This window comes from Oncorhynchus mykiss, chromosome 8 (assembly GCF_013265735.2).
Source record: "Oncorhynchus mykiss isolate Arlee chromosome 8, USDA_OmykA_1.1, whole genome shotgun sequence".
Lineage (NCBI taxonomy): Eukaryota > Metazoa > Chordata > Actinopteri > Salmoniformes > Salmonidae > Oncorhynchus > Oncorhynchus mykiss.
In genome coordinates this window covers 69,262,740-69,283,012 of record NC_048572.1, presented here as the reverse complement: position 1 = coordinate 69,283,012, position 20,273 = coordinate 69,262,740, and the positions used below count along the sequence as shown (strand labels likewise).

General features: G+C 42.5%; 1 protein-coding gene across 2 annotated transcripts in view; it reads right to left on the bottom strand.

The window, feature by feature from the left end:
- Positions 1–19,491, bottom strand: part of LOC110530432 (phosphatase and actin regulator 1) — a 91,172-nt gene extending 71,681 nt beyond the window's left edge. For both annotated transcript variants that reach the window (XM_021613491.2, XM_021613492.2), the window contains exon 1: positions 19,347–19,491. In XM_021613491.2, coding sequence (XP_021469166.2) covers positions 19,347–19,458 — 112 coding nt within the window. In that variant the 5' untranslated portion in view covers positions 19,459–19,491. The remainder of the gene's footprint in view (positions 1–19,346) is intronic.
- Between the last annotated feature and the right edge of the window lie 782 nt (positions 19,492–20,273).

The window sequence follows — 20,273 nt, the reverse complement described above, 5'->3', positions numbered from 1 at the left end:
GTCAGCCAATGATTATACTATTGAGCAAACATTCGATAGCTGCAGATGGCAGTAAATTGCCAACCTTGACTTTATACCTGTTCCAACAACACACTCCAGGTGGCAGTATGCGCTCTTTCAGTTTGTTTACCAACTCATAGAAGTAGTCGAAGAAGAAAATTGACCACTTCAACTTGGAGATGGCCTCAATGGCGCTGCCAGAGATACAGTGTATGGATATAATGACGTTGATGAGATACTTATGTTTCCGCTCTAACAATGGGATTCATTGTCCACAGAGCGGAACAGTGGGCTATCAGGCTCCCACCTATTACTCTCTTTGGATTGCCGGATAATCTCGTTATTTGAAAAATCGATATGTATTCGATGAATCGTGTTGATGTCAATCACCTGTTTCAATGGAAAGTGAGATGATATGCTAGCCTCATGAATATGAATAGACCGTCTAGAATTTCAACAGGGACAACTCCGGTATGAAGTGTCTTTTAATATAAAAGTTGCCTGGGATGTCACATGCATCAAACTCATATTAGTACACTCGCAACAACCTAAGCATTATGAAACTTATATTAGATCAAATAAGCCTCAGGTATCAAAATAACAATTCAAGTTTATCTTGACCAAATTAGTCCCGCTCTCATTGCCCTCATACAAAAACTCCTCAACTGCTTAATAATTATGTACCTGGTTAACATGGACAGATTTCTCGGCTATCTGTTCGCCTCCCTCTCTCTGGCGCTGCCCATGCTCTTACAGATATAGGACGGATCCATCATAGGACAGATACAATTTTGCATCCTCTAACGATCTCTATGGGTTAAACAATTATACTAAGTTAATGAGGCATTTGTAGGTTATATTCTAAAGAATCAATGTCTATACATAATTGATTTAGAAGTCCAAAAATGTATGTTTCAATCGCAGAATGTCCTTTAAATATTCATTGCCATTGTGACCCTTTTCCTTGGGTTTAGTGAATAGCGGTCCAGTCACTGCATGTCAGAACCCAGAGGCACATGCATTTTCATTCTACTGCAGTTGCAGAAGCATTGCACTCCACCAGAGAGCAGCAGTGATACATTATGTGCTACAACTGGACCAAGCCCTTTTGAATAAATGAGAGAATACTCAGGTCGAGTCCCTGCCTGACTACATTGCCGTCGCATACCAGATCTTACAACGCCTGGATAGGTATTTAACATATCAGCTAACCACATCATATGATATTGAAATCTGATACCTGACGGCACAGTCGATGATGTGGCACGCAACAATTGGTGATGCAATACAACGCCTTCACATCTGGTCTGGCAGGAACTCGATCAGTTTCTTCTGTGGTGGGAGTGAACAGCTCCAAGTCTCTCAAGAACTGTAGGGTGCCAAATAGTCTGGTCCCAGATCTGTCTTTGCTGTCTTACTTTGGTTGCAGTGACCATAGGAGTTAGTTGGCAAGACAGCAGAAACAGGTCTGGGACAAGGGTAGGTGGCAGAGGCTGCAGGTGTAGTTTTCCACCTCCCAGTCACTGAAGCCTCTTCTGACCAGTGTGTGTTTGATGATTTAACACCAATCAGGCCACCTTCTTCAGTATGTTCAGTTGCTCTTGGCCATGAAACCTCACTGGAGATGTGGAATGTAAAAAGCTCAAGCACTAAAAAGCTAGTGTATGATCTTAATTTGATCACCTTGTTGCAGGAGAACATTCCTGCAATGCAAACTTGTAGTGTATTTTACGTTTAAAAAAGCTTCTGAAGTTTGTCATTTCCACTATTAAATTTCAGACTTGATTTTCACTAAAATGTCCATTATGATCCACATAATAATTCACATTTCAGTTTGAAGCAGGATTATTTTCCTGCTGTATAAAACTGGCTCAAATTAAGATCTCATCACTGACATGATGATATATAGCTAGAGCTACTGATGGAGGGGAAAACAAACAATAATAATGGTAAAAATGAATTACTCAATCTAAAATTCAATAGTCCAATGGCTTTGTTAATGGTGAAAATTGATATTCACCCAAGCAAAAATGCTCATGTCGAAAGTTGTGACCATAATTTTACAAATAATTACCATCTTATTGAGATGCTTTTACTATTTTGGGCATCTGAGTGCAGTCCCAACAACAACATAATTTAGAACACACTGGTCTCTACACTGAACACACGGACACATATACTTTCCCTCTTGTCCTTGGAATGACCAAGTGAAAGAGTGTTGAACAAACTGGTATGCAAATAAGAATGACAGTGCAAAAAAAAGACTCATCATTAAAAAACAAAAAACAAAGCCTATCATTGGTCACTTCTCTAAACTACTTGGAGATATAACACACTATCCTCCCTTTTAAATCATCTTTATGATGCTGTTAAACCAATGCCCTTCGGTGCTTATGGAGAGTCTATGAGAGTACAGTACCGCAGTCCCCGGTGGAGACACGGGTCAAACTCAGTTGCATGGTTTGCACAGCCAGGAACAATATAGTTCACATTGGTCTTTCCTAAAAGGATTAATTTGAAAATGACTAATGGAACGACCCAAATAACTTTAAGTGCCATACAAATTTCCCTAAGGGAGTTTACTCTTCTACGTATTTAATTCCACTGGTTGCTGCAATAAACAGAGCTACTACATATCAGTGGAGATTGCTTAGAGGATGAAGGGGAGGACCATCCTCCTCAGTGAATTTCATAAAAATAAAAATAGTAAAACATTGAAAAAATTATCCTTTTTTAGATAAAACTACACTAAATATAGTCACGTCACCAAATAATTGATTAAAACACGGTTTTGCAATGAAGGTCAACAGTAGCCTCCAACAGCACTCTGTAGGGTAGAAACATGGTGTTGTGACATGGTGAGGTTGGACTCAGGTGCAGAGAAGAGACCAGACGTGTCAAGCCCTGACCTTAGATATCCTTTTTATGTCTCTATTTTGGTTTGGTCAGGGCGTGAATTGGGGTGGGCATTCTATGTTTTGTGTTTCTATGATTTTCTATTTCTAGGTTTTGGCTGGGTATGTTTCTCAATCAGGGACAGCTGTCTGTCGTTGTCTCTGATTGGGAACCATACTTAGGTACCCTTTTCCCACCTGTGTTTGTGGGAAGTTAACATTGTTTGATGGCACATAGCCTTAAGCTACACGGTTTGGTTTGTTTTGTTTATTGTTTTGTCGGCGTCATTTTGAATAAAAGAGAAAATATACGCTTACAACGCTGCACCTTGGTCCAGTTCTTTTAACGGTCGTGACAAGACGAGGAATCCGTGGTTAAGGATAAACATAATACTTTACTGAGAAATGTTAACAGAAGGATCACTGGAAGAACAACAAACACTAAGTCTAGAAAACTCACTCAGGAGCCAAACGCACATGGCACACAATTAATTTCAGCTTCAGCAAAGGACAACAGAAAACACACCTCCTTTAAAAGGGAAATCATAATGAGTAAATGTGTCATTCATGTCTCTAGGATGGTCTCTGCCGCCCTCTAGTGACAGTTGGAACCATGTCAGGTGTAGCCGGAGGACAGCTAGCTTCCATACTCCTCTTTGTACATTAACTTCAATACAACATCTAAGAGGCTCTTGGTTATCACCCCCTTCCATAGACGTACACGGTCATTATGACAACTTCCGGAGGACGTCCTCCAACCTATCAGAGCTCTTGCAGCATGAACTGACATGTTGTCCAACCAATCAAAGGATCAGGGAATGAATCTAGTACTGAAAGCATAAGCTACAGCTAGTAAGCACTGCAGTGCATAAAATGTGAGTAGTTGACTCAAAGAGAGAGAAAGACAATAGTTGAACAGTTTTCAACAACTTAATTTCTTCAAAAATGAAGGAGAAGCAAGAGAGAGAAAGAGTGTAATTTTTTTCACTTTCAGTTTCACTTACTTAGCTAGCAAATGCAGCTGGCTAGTTTAGTTAGACTCGTCTCAAACAGAGGGATGCTATGTTAGCTAGCTGGCTATGACTATCCAACACAACACAACACTGGAACTCTTCCAAGTCAAGGTAAGCTTTTGGTTTAACTAATTTATTGCCACCGGGGTCCTCCGGTGTAACTGCTTACTGACTATACACTCCAACGTTACTGCATGATTGTAGCGGGTTTACTAATTCATCAGTTCTATTAGCTATGTTGACTAGGACGTTACTTTAGCTAATATGGTGACAACGATGTAGGCTGTGTGTAGTGGTTATGATATGGTTTGGCTTTGAAAGGTTTTTTCACTTGGTCACATACAGCTGATGTGTTGTTCATTGAAGTCCACAAACAAAGGGAAAAGGTGAGAGGAGGAGCTGCATAGAGATGAGAAGGAATACAATGTGGGCTGCTATGAAAGTGAACTGTGTTTATACGTGATCAGGGGTGTATTCATTCCACCAATTCTGTTGAAAAACGTTTCTTTAACAGAAGCAAATTAAATTGGGATAAAAATACAATAGAAACTCTCATTTGCAACTGTTGGGCCAATGATTACGCTATAGACAAGCAAGATGCAGGCAAGAGTGTGCAAGGCGGTATTGAATGTGTCACTGTCTGTGATCTCACATTTTTCTCTCGACCTGTGCACCTACGTTGTAAACTTAAATTAATAGGCTAGGTTGTAGCAACCTCATGATGGGTATATGGAAAATTAGAGTATAATGTAGTAGCCTAAACCTATAGATGTTACGTTGAACTGGGTGAATGGAATATGAATGACAGGCCATGCTCATGAAAAATAAATGTCCTCCCTCATCATAAACGGCACTGACCGCCACTGATATTAATGCAGTGTAGTAGTATATTCAGCCTATCCCCTCCCCGTCCCTTTTTTCGCCTGCCTATAGAGTAGGCTGCTGCTGCAGCAGAATCAGCGCCGAATCCCTCTGTTTCTGATTTTTCCAACAGTGTGCTAATGATGAAATAGCACTGCGGGCTGGGTGAAAGATGGTGACAGACACACAGCAGCTTTTGGAGAAAATGAACATCACTTTAAAAACTGAGGAGCAAGGGTGTGTGTGTGTGTGTGTGTGTGTGTGTGTGTGTGTGTGTATGTGTGTGTGTGGCTACAGCACAGGGGTGGGTGTGTGTGCGTTCATATGTGAGGGGTGTGTGTGAGTACATAGCTAGAGTAATGAAGCAAGGTCATACAAGGGAGAGGGAAATGTTTCAATCCTAATTCAGGTGTGATGAAGTGTAAACCCTACAGTCAGGTCTCAGTGAGGAGATGTAGGATCTGTGCAGCTCTTTGAAGTAACAAAAATGTATTTTTCTCAGTCCAATACAAGCTTTGTTGTCATACGATATGCAGTGAATGATAGCTAGAATTCAAATTCTTTGCTCTGTGAGGTTGAAATCTGTGACTGATATTCTTCTAGAATGAGGCCTATAGAGTTTGATATCCAAATAAACAGTATGTCAAACCTGTACTTGTGAGTTTGATGTTCCTCTAGATAGACTGTGCTTCAGTAAAGGCTGGTGAGAGGAGCTTTAAGAGGACAGCCTTATTGTAATGGTTGGAATGGCATTAATGGAATGGAGTCAAACATGGTTTCCATATGTTGGATTTGTTTGATACCGTTCCAATTATTCCATTCCAGAAGTTACAATGAGCCTATCCTCCTATAGCTCCTCCCACCAGCCTCCTCTGCTGTGCTTCCTTTCTGCATCTGTTCACAGCGTACCGTTGCTATGGGCACTGAGACAAGTTGTTGCTGAGCTGAGCACGGCAACAACACTCACAGGTAAGCTGGCAGCAGCTTGGCACATGATGGCCTGCTGGGAGGTGTATAAGAGGTAGCAAGGTCTCTCTCTCTCTCTCTCTCTCTCTCTCTCTCTCTCATCTGTAATTTGTAACTCTACTACTCCCTCTGTTGTCAACACTGTCTTTTTCTCTCTCTCTCTCCGTCTCCCTCTTCCCATATCTCCTTTCTATCACTCTCCCTCCGGTGTATCTATAAATCTTTAATTTGTAACACTCTAGCTGCCGCTGCTTTCCCTGTTGTATACTTCCCCTCTCTCTCTCTCTTTCTCTCTTTCCCTCTTTTCCTCTCTCTCCCCCTCATTTTGTGAATGGATTGCTGGTTCTCATCAGAGCTCAGTCATTCCCTCTGGCCTGTGATGACTCAGTAGAAGATTATACACTATACATGCAGCTCTGCTTTGGATCTCATGGGTGGGTAGCATTGCTTTATGTAACTGCTTACACCCAGGAGTTTGCTGGCGACAGAGCACGCCAGCAAGTCCCAACAACAATTATGCTAATGTGACAGGACTCTGGTCCCCGAGGGTCCCAGGGAGAACATGGAAACAGTGAAAAGGGTGGAGACGCGGAGGGGGTAAGAGAGAGGGGGGAGGAAGACGGCTGTAACCGCTCCCAATTTAATGCTGATGCAGCTTTGGCAACACAATGTAATGCATGAAGCAATTTAACCTTGCATGGTGGGAGTGAAGTAGTAGTGTACGTGTGTGGAATTCCAGATCAGTATACTGCCTCCCCTGATTCATACATTGCTCCAGGAAGAGCATTATATACAAAGATGAATATAATATTAGGCACTTAATCCAACCTCTCTTTCCTCTTACTCCACCCACCCATTTCCTCCTTCCATAGCCTACTGGCTAGGCTTAATGTAGACTTACATAACTGTCACTCTGAATAGTGGGTACATTATTTCCCGTTATGATCTGTCTGTATGGATGAGCCGCACAAACCACCATGTCAAATTTGGCCCATTCTCATTGGCTGCTCTATTTCTGCCCCAACGAAAACACATCTGGAATCTACTTTTGGGGGGAAATTAGTTGTACTAAATGTGGAATTGGTACCAGTGTCATGGTTCAGACAAGACAGGGTCTGGATTCAATCAAATGATGCCTGCCCTGGCAATACCCATGATCTGTCTAATTTTTCATGCACACATGTCTTATTCTAAAATGTGGAAGCATCGACCTGCGAGAGTACTATACCTGTACAAAATAATTAAGCAATTTGACAATGGCTTCTTATCCATATGTATACTGTGTAAATAAATGCTGAAGTGTAGCTTTGACTTAATGAAGTCCAAGGTTACTACTGTACAATAGCATTGCATTTTGAGAGTTCTATCTCAGATCTCTCCTCTGCCAGTCAGCAGAAATGTCATAAAGAACTAGTGCTGGTGGTGCACAGTGGGAACTGTAGTGTGATACTACCAACAAGCTTTTATGCCATCCTCTCCGCATTGTTTCACAACAATGCTGCCTGCCTGTCACCAACTCAAACAGATATAAACGAACTGTGCTCCACCGGGCCTTCCTCAGATTGGATAAAATAAAACAGGCTGTGTAGGAAAAGAGACACTGCACTGTACCACAGTAAACATCCTCCACCTCCTCCCTCCTCCAGGCAGCATATTGGCTTTTGGCAGTGGTGGAGCTGTCATTGGGATTCAGTGCCTCAACCCATCCTATCCCCCCACCCCTCTTTCCCCTTCCCCTTTCCAACGTTCTGCCACACTGACTATAAATATGATCAATAACCGCATCGTCACGCAGCTTTCCCTAGCTTGGAGAGCTCTTGCTGAAAGCATTTTTTCACAAGGAGGGGCACATGGAATGCCCATTACAGCTAGAGCCATTGCCAGACTTCCGGAGAAAGAGGAGGGAGAGAGAGACCGAGAGAGACAGAGAGACAGACAGACAGAGAGAAGAGCAATCTTGCAATCTCTCCGGGCCTTTCATGGTTGACACCTGCCTGTCTCCTTCTTTCATCTGAAGTGGAGGATGATGGGACACTTCCTGGTAGGATGGTTGGTTCTGAGAGTTGAAAGGAATCGTAGCACCATTAGTTGCCTCGGTGTAGCACAGCTATACAGCTATTTTCAATATGATATTAATGTTTTATTCACAGAGTGACGATACAGTAGGGTACAACCGGTGATGGTCAACGTGAATCACTGTGAGAATAAATAAAGTGTGTTGCTTGAGATCTGTGTGAAATGCAACTCCGTAGGCTCACGTGTCATGCTTTACATTTAAAGGACAAGTTCGCTTTTATGAACCAAATCTCTGTTTTTTATGTAAATGTCATGTTATAAAAGAGATTTCTCATTCCCATTGTGGTGATACGAGAAACGAGAAAGTACAAGCTTGCTAGTACACAAAAAAGTAACGCTCGAGTCCAACAAAATGATATATAATGTTGAGGATAAAGTTTGTAAAGACACAAAAAATCTTAAGACCTGCATCAATGTACTGAGGGCTTTGCCGTTTCTAAAAAATAAGGTATTTTGGGTGTTTTTGGAGCCTTTGTTATTTTGGAATTTGTATTTATTATTATGGATCCCCATTAGCTGCTGCCTTGGGATCCAACAAAATTAAGGCAGTTATGCAATTTGAAAAACATTACAATAAATTCATAATATCACAATACATTCATAATATCACAATACATTCATAATATCACAATACATTCATAATATCACAATACATTCATAATATCACAATACATTCATAATATCACAATACATTCATAATATCACACTACATTCATAATATCACAATACATTCATAATATCACAATACATTCATAATATTACAATACATTCATAATATCACAATACATTCATAATATCACAATACATTCATAATATCACAATACATTCATAATATCACAATACATTCATAATATCACAATACATTCATAATATCACAATACATTCATAACAGATTTTCAAAACACACTAAGTGTTTTAAACTGTCATCTCTGTTAAGGAATAGATGCTCATATGAGGGATGCAATTACTACTAGATGAAACCCTGCCTTGCAGTGTGGCAGTCAGAGAAACCAGGCACACAGTGTATGAAGTAGAGAAGATACAGTTGATCTGCCTGGGGCAGACCACAGACAGACTCAAATAGAGATGAAATACAGCCTGTATTAAGGCTGGGAGTGGGTCTGGTCTGGCAGGTTGCTGTGTGAGGTGCTTCCTTTGACACACTGTCATTTCCCCCAGAAAGGTCCAGGCGAGACAGGCAGATAGAGCCCTGCGCCTAAAGGGTGGCATTGGATGGGCTCTGCCTTGCCCTGCCGCCACCACCATCCATCTGGCTATATTGAATGTCTCTCCAGGACAGGAGTGATTACAGAGAGCAGGAGGGGGAGGGAGGGAAATATGGAGGACTCAGTACCTCAACTGCACTAGGATACTAGGCGGCTGGGGATGGGAAAGAATGATCCCGTAACATTGTAAAGAGGCTGTCAGAATGTTTGGTGCTGAGAAGGTGTGTTAATTGGTATACTGCAGGGGGTATTGTGACACGGCATGTGTTTGTGAGTGAGTGTGTACTGTACGTGTGAGTCAGTGGAGGCGGTTGAGCTCATAGTAATGGCTGGAACTGAGTGGATAGAAACACGTTTCCCTCACCAGCCTCCACCGGTGTGTCTTTCTACACATCGCATGCAGGTGTGTGCCTGTTATGTTCTTGTATCTGTAGGACTATATGTGTATTAAACTGGCTCCAACTCCATATGGGCGTCAGTTACTCTTCTGGAGCACAGCCAGGGGGAGCACCAAATACACCCTTCATCCCCTGCAATGCAGCCCAGCCCAGTCCAGTCCAGTCCAGTCTCCAGCCCATACAGGCTATTTATATTCAGCCCATGTCCTGTAGTGGAGATAAAGCCATCAGCATCCCCTGTCCCATGACTCAGTCTGCACACACAGCATTCACCTGCAACTAACTACTGCACAGCATGTAGCCCACCCCTGTAAAATGTACAGTGTATCACAGACCAATACACTACATTACAGGATCATCCAGATACTGTGTAAGACAGATCAACAATGAGTGTAGCTATCTTCAAGGATGTGATTACATTTAAACCAAAAACAGATCAAACGTAATCACACACAGATCAAAGGCTCCAGTGTCGGATGATACGAGGAGAACGAGGAGAAATGGAGGGGAGTGTGTATAGGGAAGGGATGTGTGTGTTTGTGTGCCTGTGTATCTGTGTGTGAGAGGGAGATAACAGATGTGACTGTTGTTGAGTTGTGCTTGAATGATGAGCAAACAAAAACAAACAAATACATCTAATGAGCTGCTGTATCAGCAGACGGTCGAGCAAGCAGGCAACACACACCGTCACACATGCACACATGCACACACATACACACACACCATTGCACACACATCACTGCATGGCAAATACACCACATGTACACGCAGGCACGCACATACGCATGCAGACACACACACACACACACACACACACACACACGTACACACACACTGCTCTCACCCAAACCTTCCCTGAATGATTTTGACTCCTGTCTACCATACAGGAAGGATCCTGTACAGATGGGACTGGATTCTATTCATCCTGTGTTTGTCTGCACAGTGTACTGTATAATGGAAGTGTCACCCAGCTTCTTTGGTTAGTAGTCATTTCCTGTTGGGGTTGTTGATTGAAATCCTCACTGCACTAGTGCCTTGAGTGAACATGTCTGACAGATGTAGTTCCAATAGCTCAAAGCAGAGCCATATAAAGATTAGTGATGGATACACACACACACACACACACACACATACACACACACACACACACACACACACACACACACACACACACACACACACACACATGCACACACACATATGCACACATGCATTCTTGCATACACATACAGTACATCCTTTGGACTGGCCCCCCAGCTGCTCTGAGAAAACCTCCAAAAGGATGGCATTGTGGTATTGTACAGTATCACTAGGTGCACACTGGGAGCTTCATAACATGAGATGAGAGACAACAGCTAGGGTTCATTTTAACAGCTGTTTCCAACAACAACAAACACCTCGATTAAGGATGAAAAGCCAGCGGTATGACGCAGCTCAGGTTAATCTAATCAAAGAGACTAATTCAATTATCCACACGCCGCTAAACAGGCCAATTCAATATACCTACGTCTTGTCATACTCACCCCTTACTGTACTCAACTCTGATTCCATTAAAGGGTGAATCCTATCATAAAGTAATTGGATGCTATGGTACTATCTGCAAGCTCTCACAGTCTCATGTCCATCCAGGTATCTGTTGTTCCAAAAGTTAACATTTCAAAGTGTCTAAGGTTAAGTTTAGGCATTAACTCTGAATGGTTATGGTAAGGTATTAACTCTGAATGGTTAAGGTTAGGCATTAACTCTGAATGGTTACGGTAAGGTATTAACTCTGAATGGTTACGGTAAGGTATTAACTCTGAATGGTTAAGGTTAGGCATTAACTCTGAATGGTTACGGTAAGGTATTAACTCTGAATGGTTAAGGTTAGGCATTAACTCTGAATGGTTACGGTAAGGTATTAACTCTGAATGGTTAAGGTTAGGCATTAACTCTGAATGGTTACGGTAAGGTATTAACTCTGAATGGTTAAGGTTAGGCATTAACTCTGAATGGTTACGGTAAGGTATTAACTCTGAATGGTTAAGGTTAGGCATTAACTCTGAATGGTTACGGTAAGGTATTAACTCTGAATAGTTAAGGTTAGGCATTAACTCTGAATGGTTAAGGTTAGGCATTAACTCTGAATGGTTAAGGTTAGGCATTAACTCTGAATGTTTAAGGTTAGGCATTAACTCTGAATGGTTAAGGTTAGGCATTAACTCTGAATGTTTAAGGTTAGGCATTAACTCTGAATGGTTAAGGTTAGGCATTAACTCTGAATGGTTAAGGTTAGGCATTAAATCTGAATGGTTAAGGTTAGGCATTAACTCTGAATGGTTAAGGTTAGGCATTAACTCTGAATGGTTAAGGTAGGTTGTTAAAAAAATAAATAATAATAATAAGACTTGTACGTATTATTGCTAACTGTTGCCCCTAGTGGCTGGTTTCCAGGTAATCTCCCGACGTCCTCAGACATCGAATGCTGACTTGTATCACGGGTGACCTGGCTGGGTAATACAGGCTTGCAGGGCCGAGCTAGCTCCTCAGCAGAGACTGTATCTCCAAATCAAATTCTACTGGTTGTGTGGGGCGGCAGGTAGCCTAGTGGTTAGAGCATTGGGCAAGTAACCGAAGGGTGATGGTTGAATCCCCGAGCTGACAAGGTAAAATCTGTCGTTCTGGCCCTGAACAAGGCAGTTAACCCACTGTTCCCCGATAGAACGTCATTGTAAATAAGAATTTGTTCTTAACTGACTTGCCTAGTTAAATAAAGGTTCAATTTAAAATATATATATATATATATATATATATATATATATATATATTAAATACACATATCTTGGGTGCAGTGAAATGCTTATGTTTCCAATAGTGCAGTAATCCCTAACAATACACAACAATACACACAAATTCCAAAAACATAAAGAAAGGAATTAAGAAATATCAGAACGAGCAATGTCAGAGTCTGGAATATAAATATCTATGTATATGATGGTGTGTAAATAGACAGTATATGAAAAGAAAAGGTGTGTACAGCAGTAGTTACAGTAAATACATATGAAGTGGGTAAAACCTATGTAAACATTATTTAAGTGACCAGTGTTCAATAACTATGTACCACTGAGATGGTAGCAGGGTGAACAGGCTGCGGCTCAGGTGGCTTTAGGTCCTTGATAATCTTCTTGGCCTTCCTGTAACACTGGGTGCTCTAGATGTCCTGCAATTGCCATACCAGGCGGTGATACAGCCCGACAGGATGTTCTCAATGGTGCATCTGTAGAAGTTCGTGAGGTCTAGGGGCCAAGCCGAATTTCTTCAGCCTCCTCAGTTTGAAGAGGTGCTGTAGTGGCGTCTTCGTCACACGGTCTGTGTGGATGGACCATTTCAGGTTGTCAGTGATGTGCACGCAGAGGAACTTGAAGCTTTTCACCCTCTCCACTGCGGCCAGTTGATGTGGATGGGGATGTGCTCTCTCTGCTGTCTCCTGAAGTCCACGATCAGCTGCTTCTTGTCCAGATGGGACAAGCCAGTGCAGTGCGATGGTGATTGTGTCATCCATGGATCTCTTTAGGCGGTATGCAAATTGTAGTGGGTCTAGGGTGTTGATTAAGGTGGAGATGATATGTTCCTTAACTAGCCTCTCAAAGCACTTCATGATGAGAGAAGTGAGTAATATGGGGTGATAGTAATTTAGTTCAGTTATCTTCGCTTTCTTGGGTAACAGAACAATGGTGGCCATCTTGAAGCAATTGGGGACAACAGACTGGGATATGGAGAGATTGAATATGTCTGTTCACACTCCAGCCAGCTGGTCTGCGCATGCTCTGAGGATGCGGCTAGGGATGATGCCTGGGCCAGCAGCCTTGCAAGGTTTAACACGCTAAAATGTCTTTATCACGTCGGCCAAGGAGAACGAGAGCTCACAGGCCTGGCGAGCAGCGGTGGCCAGTGCCCGGCAGCACAGTGTTTCCACGAAGCAGAAAGTGTTTAGCTTTTCAAAGAGAAAGGCATCGGTGTCCGCGACATGACTGGTTTTCCCTTTACAATCCGTGATTGTTTTGGAGTCCCTGCCACATTGAATTGCGACTCCACTTTGTCCCTGTACTTATGTTTTGCCTGTTTGATTACCTTACAGAGGCCATAGCTGGACTGTTTGTACTCGTCCATGTTTCCAGTCACCTTGCTGTGCATAAATGCAGTGGTTTGCGCTTTCAGTTTTGTGCAAATGCTGCCGTCTGTCCAAGTTTTGGATATGTTCTAATCGTCACAGGAGGAACAACATCCTCTGTGCACTTCCTGATAAACTCAGTCACTGAGTCAATGTACACACTACATGACCAAAAGTATGTGGACACCTGCTCATCGAACATCTCATTCTAAAACCATGGGCATTAATATGGAGTGGAGTTGGTCCCCCCTTTGCTGCTATAACAGCCTCCCCTGGAAAGTCTTTCCACTAGATGTTTAGTAAAACTAAATGCATTATTTTCAACTGATTGCTGCCAGCATCCGCCCGCCCAACTAGCATCACTACTCTGGACGGTTCTGACTTAGAATATGTGGACAACTACAATACCTAGGTGTCTGGTTAGACTGTAAACTGTCCTTCTAGACTCACATTAAGCATCTACAATCCAAAATTAAATCTAGAATCGGCTTCCTATTTCGAAACAAAGCCTCCTTAACTCATGCTGCCAAACATACCCTCGTAAAACTGACTACCCTACCAATCCTTGACTTTGGCGATGTCATTTACAAAATAGCCTTCAACACTCTCATCAGCAAATTGGATGTAGTCTATCACATTGCCATCCGTTTTGTCACCAAAGCCCCATATACAACCCACCGCTGCGACCTGTATTCTCTCGTTGGCTGGTCCTCGCTACATATTTGTAGCCAAACCCACTGGCTCCAGGTCATCTATAAGTCTTCGCTAGGTAAAGTCCCGCCTTATTTCAGCTCACTGGTCACCACAGCAACACCCACCCATAGCACGCGCTCCAGCAGGTATATTTTACTGGTCATCACCAAAGCCAACACCTCCTTTGGCCGCCTTTCCTTCCAGTTCTCTGCTGCCAATGACTGGAACGAATTGCAAAAATCACTGAAGCTGGAGACGTATATCTCCCTCACTAACTTTAAGCATCAGCTGTCAGAGCAGCTTACCGATAACTGCACCTGTACACAGTCCATCTGTAAATAGCCCACCCAACTGCCTCATCCCCATATTGTTATTTATTTATTTTTTGCTCTTTTGCACCGCAGTATCTCTACCTGCACATCCTCATTTGCATATCTATCACTCCAGTGTTAATGCTAAATTGTATTTATTTTGCCACTATGGCCTATTTATTGTCTTACCTCCCTAATCTTACTACATTTGCACACACTGTACATAGATTGTTCTATTGTGTTATTGACTGTACGTTTGTTTATCCCATGTGTAACTCTGTGTTTTTGTCACACTGCTTTGCTTTATCTTGGCCAGGTCGCAGTTGTAAATGAGAATTTGTTCTCAACTGGCCTACCTGGTTAAATAAGGGTGGAAAAATATATATATGTTGGAACATTGCTGCGGGGACTTGCTTCCGTTCAGCCACAAGAGCATTAGTGACGTCGACCACTGATGTTGGGTGATTCGGCCTGGCATGCAGTCGGCGTTCCAATTCATCCCAAAGATGGTGTTGAGGTCTCTTGATAGGGCTCTGTGCAGGTCATTCAAGTTCTTCCACACTGATCTTGACAAACAATTTCTGTATAGATCTCACTTTGTGCACGGGGCCATTGTCATGCTGAATGAGTAAAGGGCCTTCCCCAAACTGTTGCCACAAACTTCAAAGCACAGAATCATCTAGAATGTAATTGTATGCTGTAGCGTACACTGGAACTAAGAGGCCTAGCACGAACCATGCTTTACAGTTGGCACTATGGCACTATGCATTGGGGCAGGTAGCATTCTCCTGGCACCTGCCTAACCCAGGTTCAGATGGTGAGCCAGATGGTGAAGCGGGATTCATCGCTCCAGAGAACCCATTTCCACTGCTCCAAAGGAGCGGAAAGCTTTACACCACTCCAGCCAACTCTTGGCATTGCGCATCATGATTTTGAGGTCTACTTTGTGGCTGAGCCATTGTTGCTCTTAGATGTTTCCAATTCACAATAACAGCACAGACCGGGACAGCTCTAGCAGGGTCGACATTTAAAGAACCGACTTGATGAAAAGGTGGCATTCTATGATGGTGCCACTTTGATCGTCACTGAGGTCATCAGTAAGACCATTCTACTGCCAATGTTAGCCTATGGAGTTTGCTTGGGTGTGGCTGAAATAGCCAAATCTACTAATTTGAAGGAGTGTCCATATACTTTTGTATATAAAGTGTATGTCAATGCCATTCTCCGAAGCAAACCAGAACACATCGCAGTTTGCATGATCAAAACAATCTTGAAGCCTTGGATTCTGATTGGTCAGACCATGTTGAACGAGCCTTACCACAGGTACTTCCTGTTTAAGTTTCTGCCTATAGGAGGGGAGGAGCAGAATGGAGGTGTGATCTGATTTGCTGAAGGGAGTGTGGGGGAGGGCCGTGTAGCCATCCCTGAAGGGGGAGTATCAATGGTCAAGGGTTCTTGATGAGCGATTAGCGCAGGAGATGTGTTGATAAACCTTTGTAAGCGTTTTCCTCAGATTTGCTTTGTTAAAATCCCCAGCTACAATAAATGTTGCCTCAGGATATGTGGTTTCCAGTTTGCACAAAGTCCAGTGTAGTTGCTCGAGAGCTGGCGTGGTGTTGGCTTGAGGGATTATATACACGGCCTTGAAGATGACCGAAGAAAATTATCTTGGGTGGTAATGCGGTCGGCATTTGATGGTGAGGTATTCCAGATCGGGAGAACAAAATGACTTGAGTTCCTATATTTTACCACAATCACACCATGATTAGTGAATCATGAAACATACACCTCCCTCCACCTTTCATTTTCCTGGAGAGTTATTTCTTCATCTACGGAGAACCCCACTGGCTGTATGGATGGGGACAGTATAACCGGAGAGAGCCATGATTCCGTGAAACAGAGAATGTTACAGTTCCTGATGTCTCTCTGGAAGGAGATCCTCACTCTGAGCTCATCTACTTTATTGTCTATGGACTGAACATTAGCGAGTAATATACTTGGAAGCGGTATGCCTCCTGAGTCTGACAAAAACCACACTCCATATTCCTCTTCTCCATCGACAGTGTCTTGGAGCAGCCCCTGGGATGAGTGGAATTGGCTCAGAGGGTACAAACAAAGAATCCAATTAAGGAAAGTCACATTTCTGGTCGACATGCTGGTACCACCGATCTAATATCCAAAAGTTATTTTCATCTGAGCAAATAATGTCAAATGTAACACACAAAAAAATAAAAATACTGCAAAGTTGTCTAGGAGCTAAGAACAGGATGATCATGTCTGTTGGTGCCTACTGTATGTGATACTGGGAGAACAGAGATCCAAATGTTTCAACAGTTTCAGCACAAATGGTGAACAGTTCAGAGTACAACTAGCACTGCACGTACTGATTTCTCCAAGCTGTCGATGTTCCTGACGCCTCTTTATTATGTTGACCCTGGATAAACATGTCCATCAACCAATCAGACAATAGTCTGCCTTTTGAACTGTGTCCTCAGATAATTCAACTCTTGTCCACTCTGAATGTTTTGTCTGTTGTCCTCAGATATCTGAGTTGTGGTGGGTCGGAGTATGTGTGAGTGTGTGGGACTGTGAGTTTAGGTGATATCTGACCCCGTATTGTGATCTGTGGTGTCTGCCGCAGACAGATTGCATGTCTGTCCTCCTTTTGCCACCTTTTGGGAGGTGGCCTTGGTGTAAAGGGAGCAGAAGAATGGGGACCAGCACTTACAGGATTCATGGAATAGACCTGAAGCATGCTGCTACTGTATACTGTATGACAATCTGTCTGCTGCAGACACCACAGGTCACAATACGGGGTCAGATAGCATACAATCACAGTCACACACACTCACAGTAACACAAACTCTGACCCAGCAGCAGCATTCCATTCCTATTCCATGAATCCTGTAAGTGCTGGCCCCCATTCCTCTGTCCCCTTTCCACTAAGGCCACCTCCCAAAAAGGTGGCAAAAGGAGGACAGACATGCAAAGTCATAACCCTCACAGCATGCTACCTGCCACAGAGTGACTGGCTCATTAGAACAGACAGTGTGAACTGGGTCCAGGTTACCTCAGGGCTCATCTGGACTAAATTACTTGGTGACCTTGTTTCCACATAGAAGCTCTGCTTGGCCTCCTGCTGGCCTCAAACCATATGTAAACCCTCTGTCTCTGTTGCTCTGTTTCTCTCTCACTCCCAATCATTTTGCTCTCTCCCTTCATCACCACTTTCCTCTTTCTCTTCATCTCTTTCTCCCTTCCTCCATCATCCCCCCTCTCTCTCTTCTCATTCTCACTCTTTAGCTCTCCCTCACTCCCTACCTCTGTACCTCCCTCTCACTCCCTCTCACTCTCCCTCAAGGCACACCCATACAGCACACAAAATTGCGGACAGCATTTAGCCTACCTGATAGGATTGGGAGCACTGTTTTAGAAAGTTGGGGGGAAAGTAACCTGCTCCAAATGTCCTCTTTAAATTGCAGTTGCAGTTGAGAGCAAAAAAACAAACATGGTTTGGACAAATCAAAACACAAGATAGTAAACATTTCCAGAATGCATCAATAGCCTGAAAAGTATTTATTCCTGAAACTATGCAAAGGACTACAAGTCGGTGCAATATTGACTGTTAATCAATAACACCATAGGGACTGATGCTGCAGTTTAGTCACAGAAGATCACTCATGGTGTGGGTGTGATCATAACATTAACGGTGAAACAAAATGCAGCAGATTAATACAGAAAAAAAGATCTGAAAAGAAAACATTTAAAGACTTTACCTTAAGTTATTTGAAGCCACGTACGCAAAGCAATGTGGGCTATCTAACCGTTTCAGCACCACAGCACAGTGGACAGCTCCGGCCAGGTGACAGAAGCACTGCAATACTATTGAACTGATGCACGGACTATATGCCAACTAAAACCATGCAAAAGGCTCCAAGGCTATTTATTTATGAACAAATTCATCATGGCAATCATGCAATCGCATAGACCATATTTTGCATGATATCGAATTACGAATAACTGCCATATGTGATCGGATGCCTAGGCTACATGTGGCTGTATTTGGTTGAAGTTGTATGCTATTACAATGCAAAAAAATATGAATGCCTCTCGTGGGCTAACAACAGACTCAGCCCGAAAATTATGCCAAGTCACCATGGTAACAAGAGATGCAATACACCTAGGCGCTCGGAGGGGAGCAATTTGTGTACGTTTCCCACAAGCCAGAAACGGACTATAATCAACATCTAATATATCAATAATATTGCACTGTATATAATAACTTGGATGTATCTAACATAAACGGGTGCTTTAACAGTCAACACCAATATGCTCTCTGTCAGGGATCTCCGGCATAATCCTGAACACCTTGCTGGTGACTACACGATCACGCTGGGGCTCGATTGTCAGTCGAATGCTCCCTCTATTATGTAACTGAAATGAATTAGAGGACCTAATGCCGTTCTCTAACGAAATAAAATCTCACACGTTGTACAATGACCATTCATCTTCTTATTATTCTTACATAGCCTAATAGCAAATTATCAATTCACCAATCAAACAATTCGATATGATAAATGTGTCCAAAATGGCAAAATAGGCAAATCCAAATGTCCACATTATATATGCACTAGTGCAGATCCAGCTGTCTCAGTAAAAATAACTATAAAATATAATTATATTTTACAAAACCGTTAGTTTACAATATAAAGGTTTGGTGCTCCGAGAATCAATGGCCACACGTGAGAACAAACCTACCTGTATGCAGGTTGAAGGAGACTCTAGCTTCGGCGAGGTATGGGGTATCGCTCTTGGACCGGACTCTCCTGATCCGCTGGCGGTCTATATGGTCTTCCGGAGAAGCCGCCATCAATTTGAGCAGCGTCCAGTGACGACTGGCGTGTTGGGACAGACACAGAGCCACGGCCGATCACGGGAAGGTATTGATGGGGAGAGAAATAAATAGAAAGGGTAGAACAGGAGAAGGAGATGCTGGGAGATTTGAAGCGAGGCTCGGGAGCTGCTATTACAGAGCTCCTTAATAACCCAACAGCAGAGTGGAATGAGAATGGAATATCAGAGTGGGGGAAAAATCGCTAAAATGGAAACATCAGACAAGTCAGTGCATTTATTCGAGGTTATTGAACAAACATATGACTGCCTATGAAAGCTAACATTATGAGAACATTAACATTATTTCCCTTCATGTTTGTAAACTATGATAAATCAAAAGACATAACTGTAAATTGTGTAATACATTCGTGATACATTTTCAAAATAGCCTATCCAACGCCATCTTGTGGAATTAAATTATAAATATTGGGTCCTTTATGGACGTATCAGCAAAGTGGAATGAAAATGAAGAAAATAAGAAAGAAAGAAAGTGTGAGCTCAGGAAAGAGAAAACGTTCTATGTTTTAACACCACCAGAGGTCCTTATAAACTAGACTATATCTTTCCCCTCAGTGGATTTTGGGGTCTGGCTAGAAAGGATACAGTTTTTGGTAAATTAACGTCAGATTTGACATTTCGTATAGGATCATTTACAGGTCAGGATAATTAACATAGCAAGTTATGAAAAGGTTTAGAGTTAGCTAAAATACAATAAAAATACTTGTTAAGATAATTTGACAAAAGCTGGATCCCTTCTATCCATGACCGAATTTTGGAGCGAAACGTTCAATG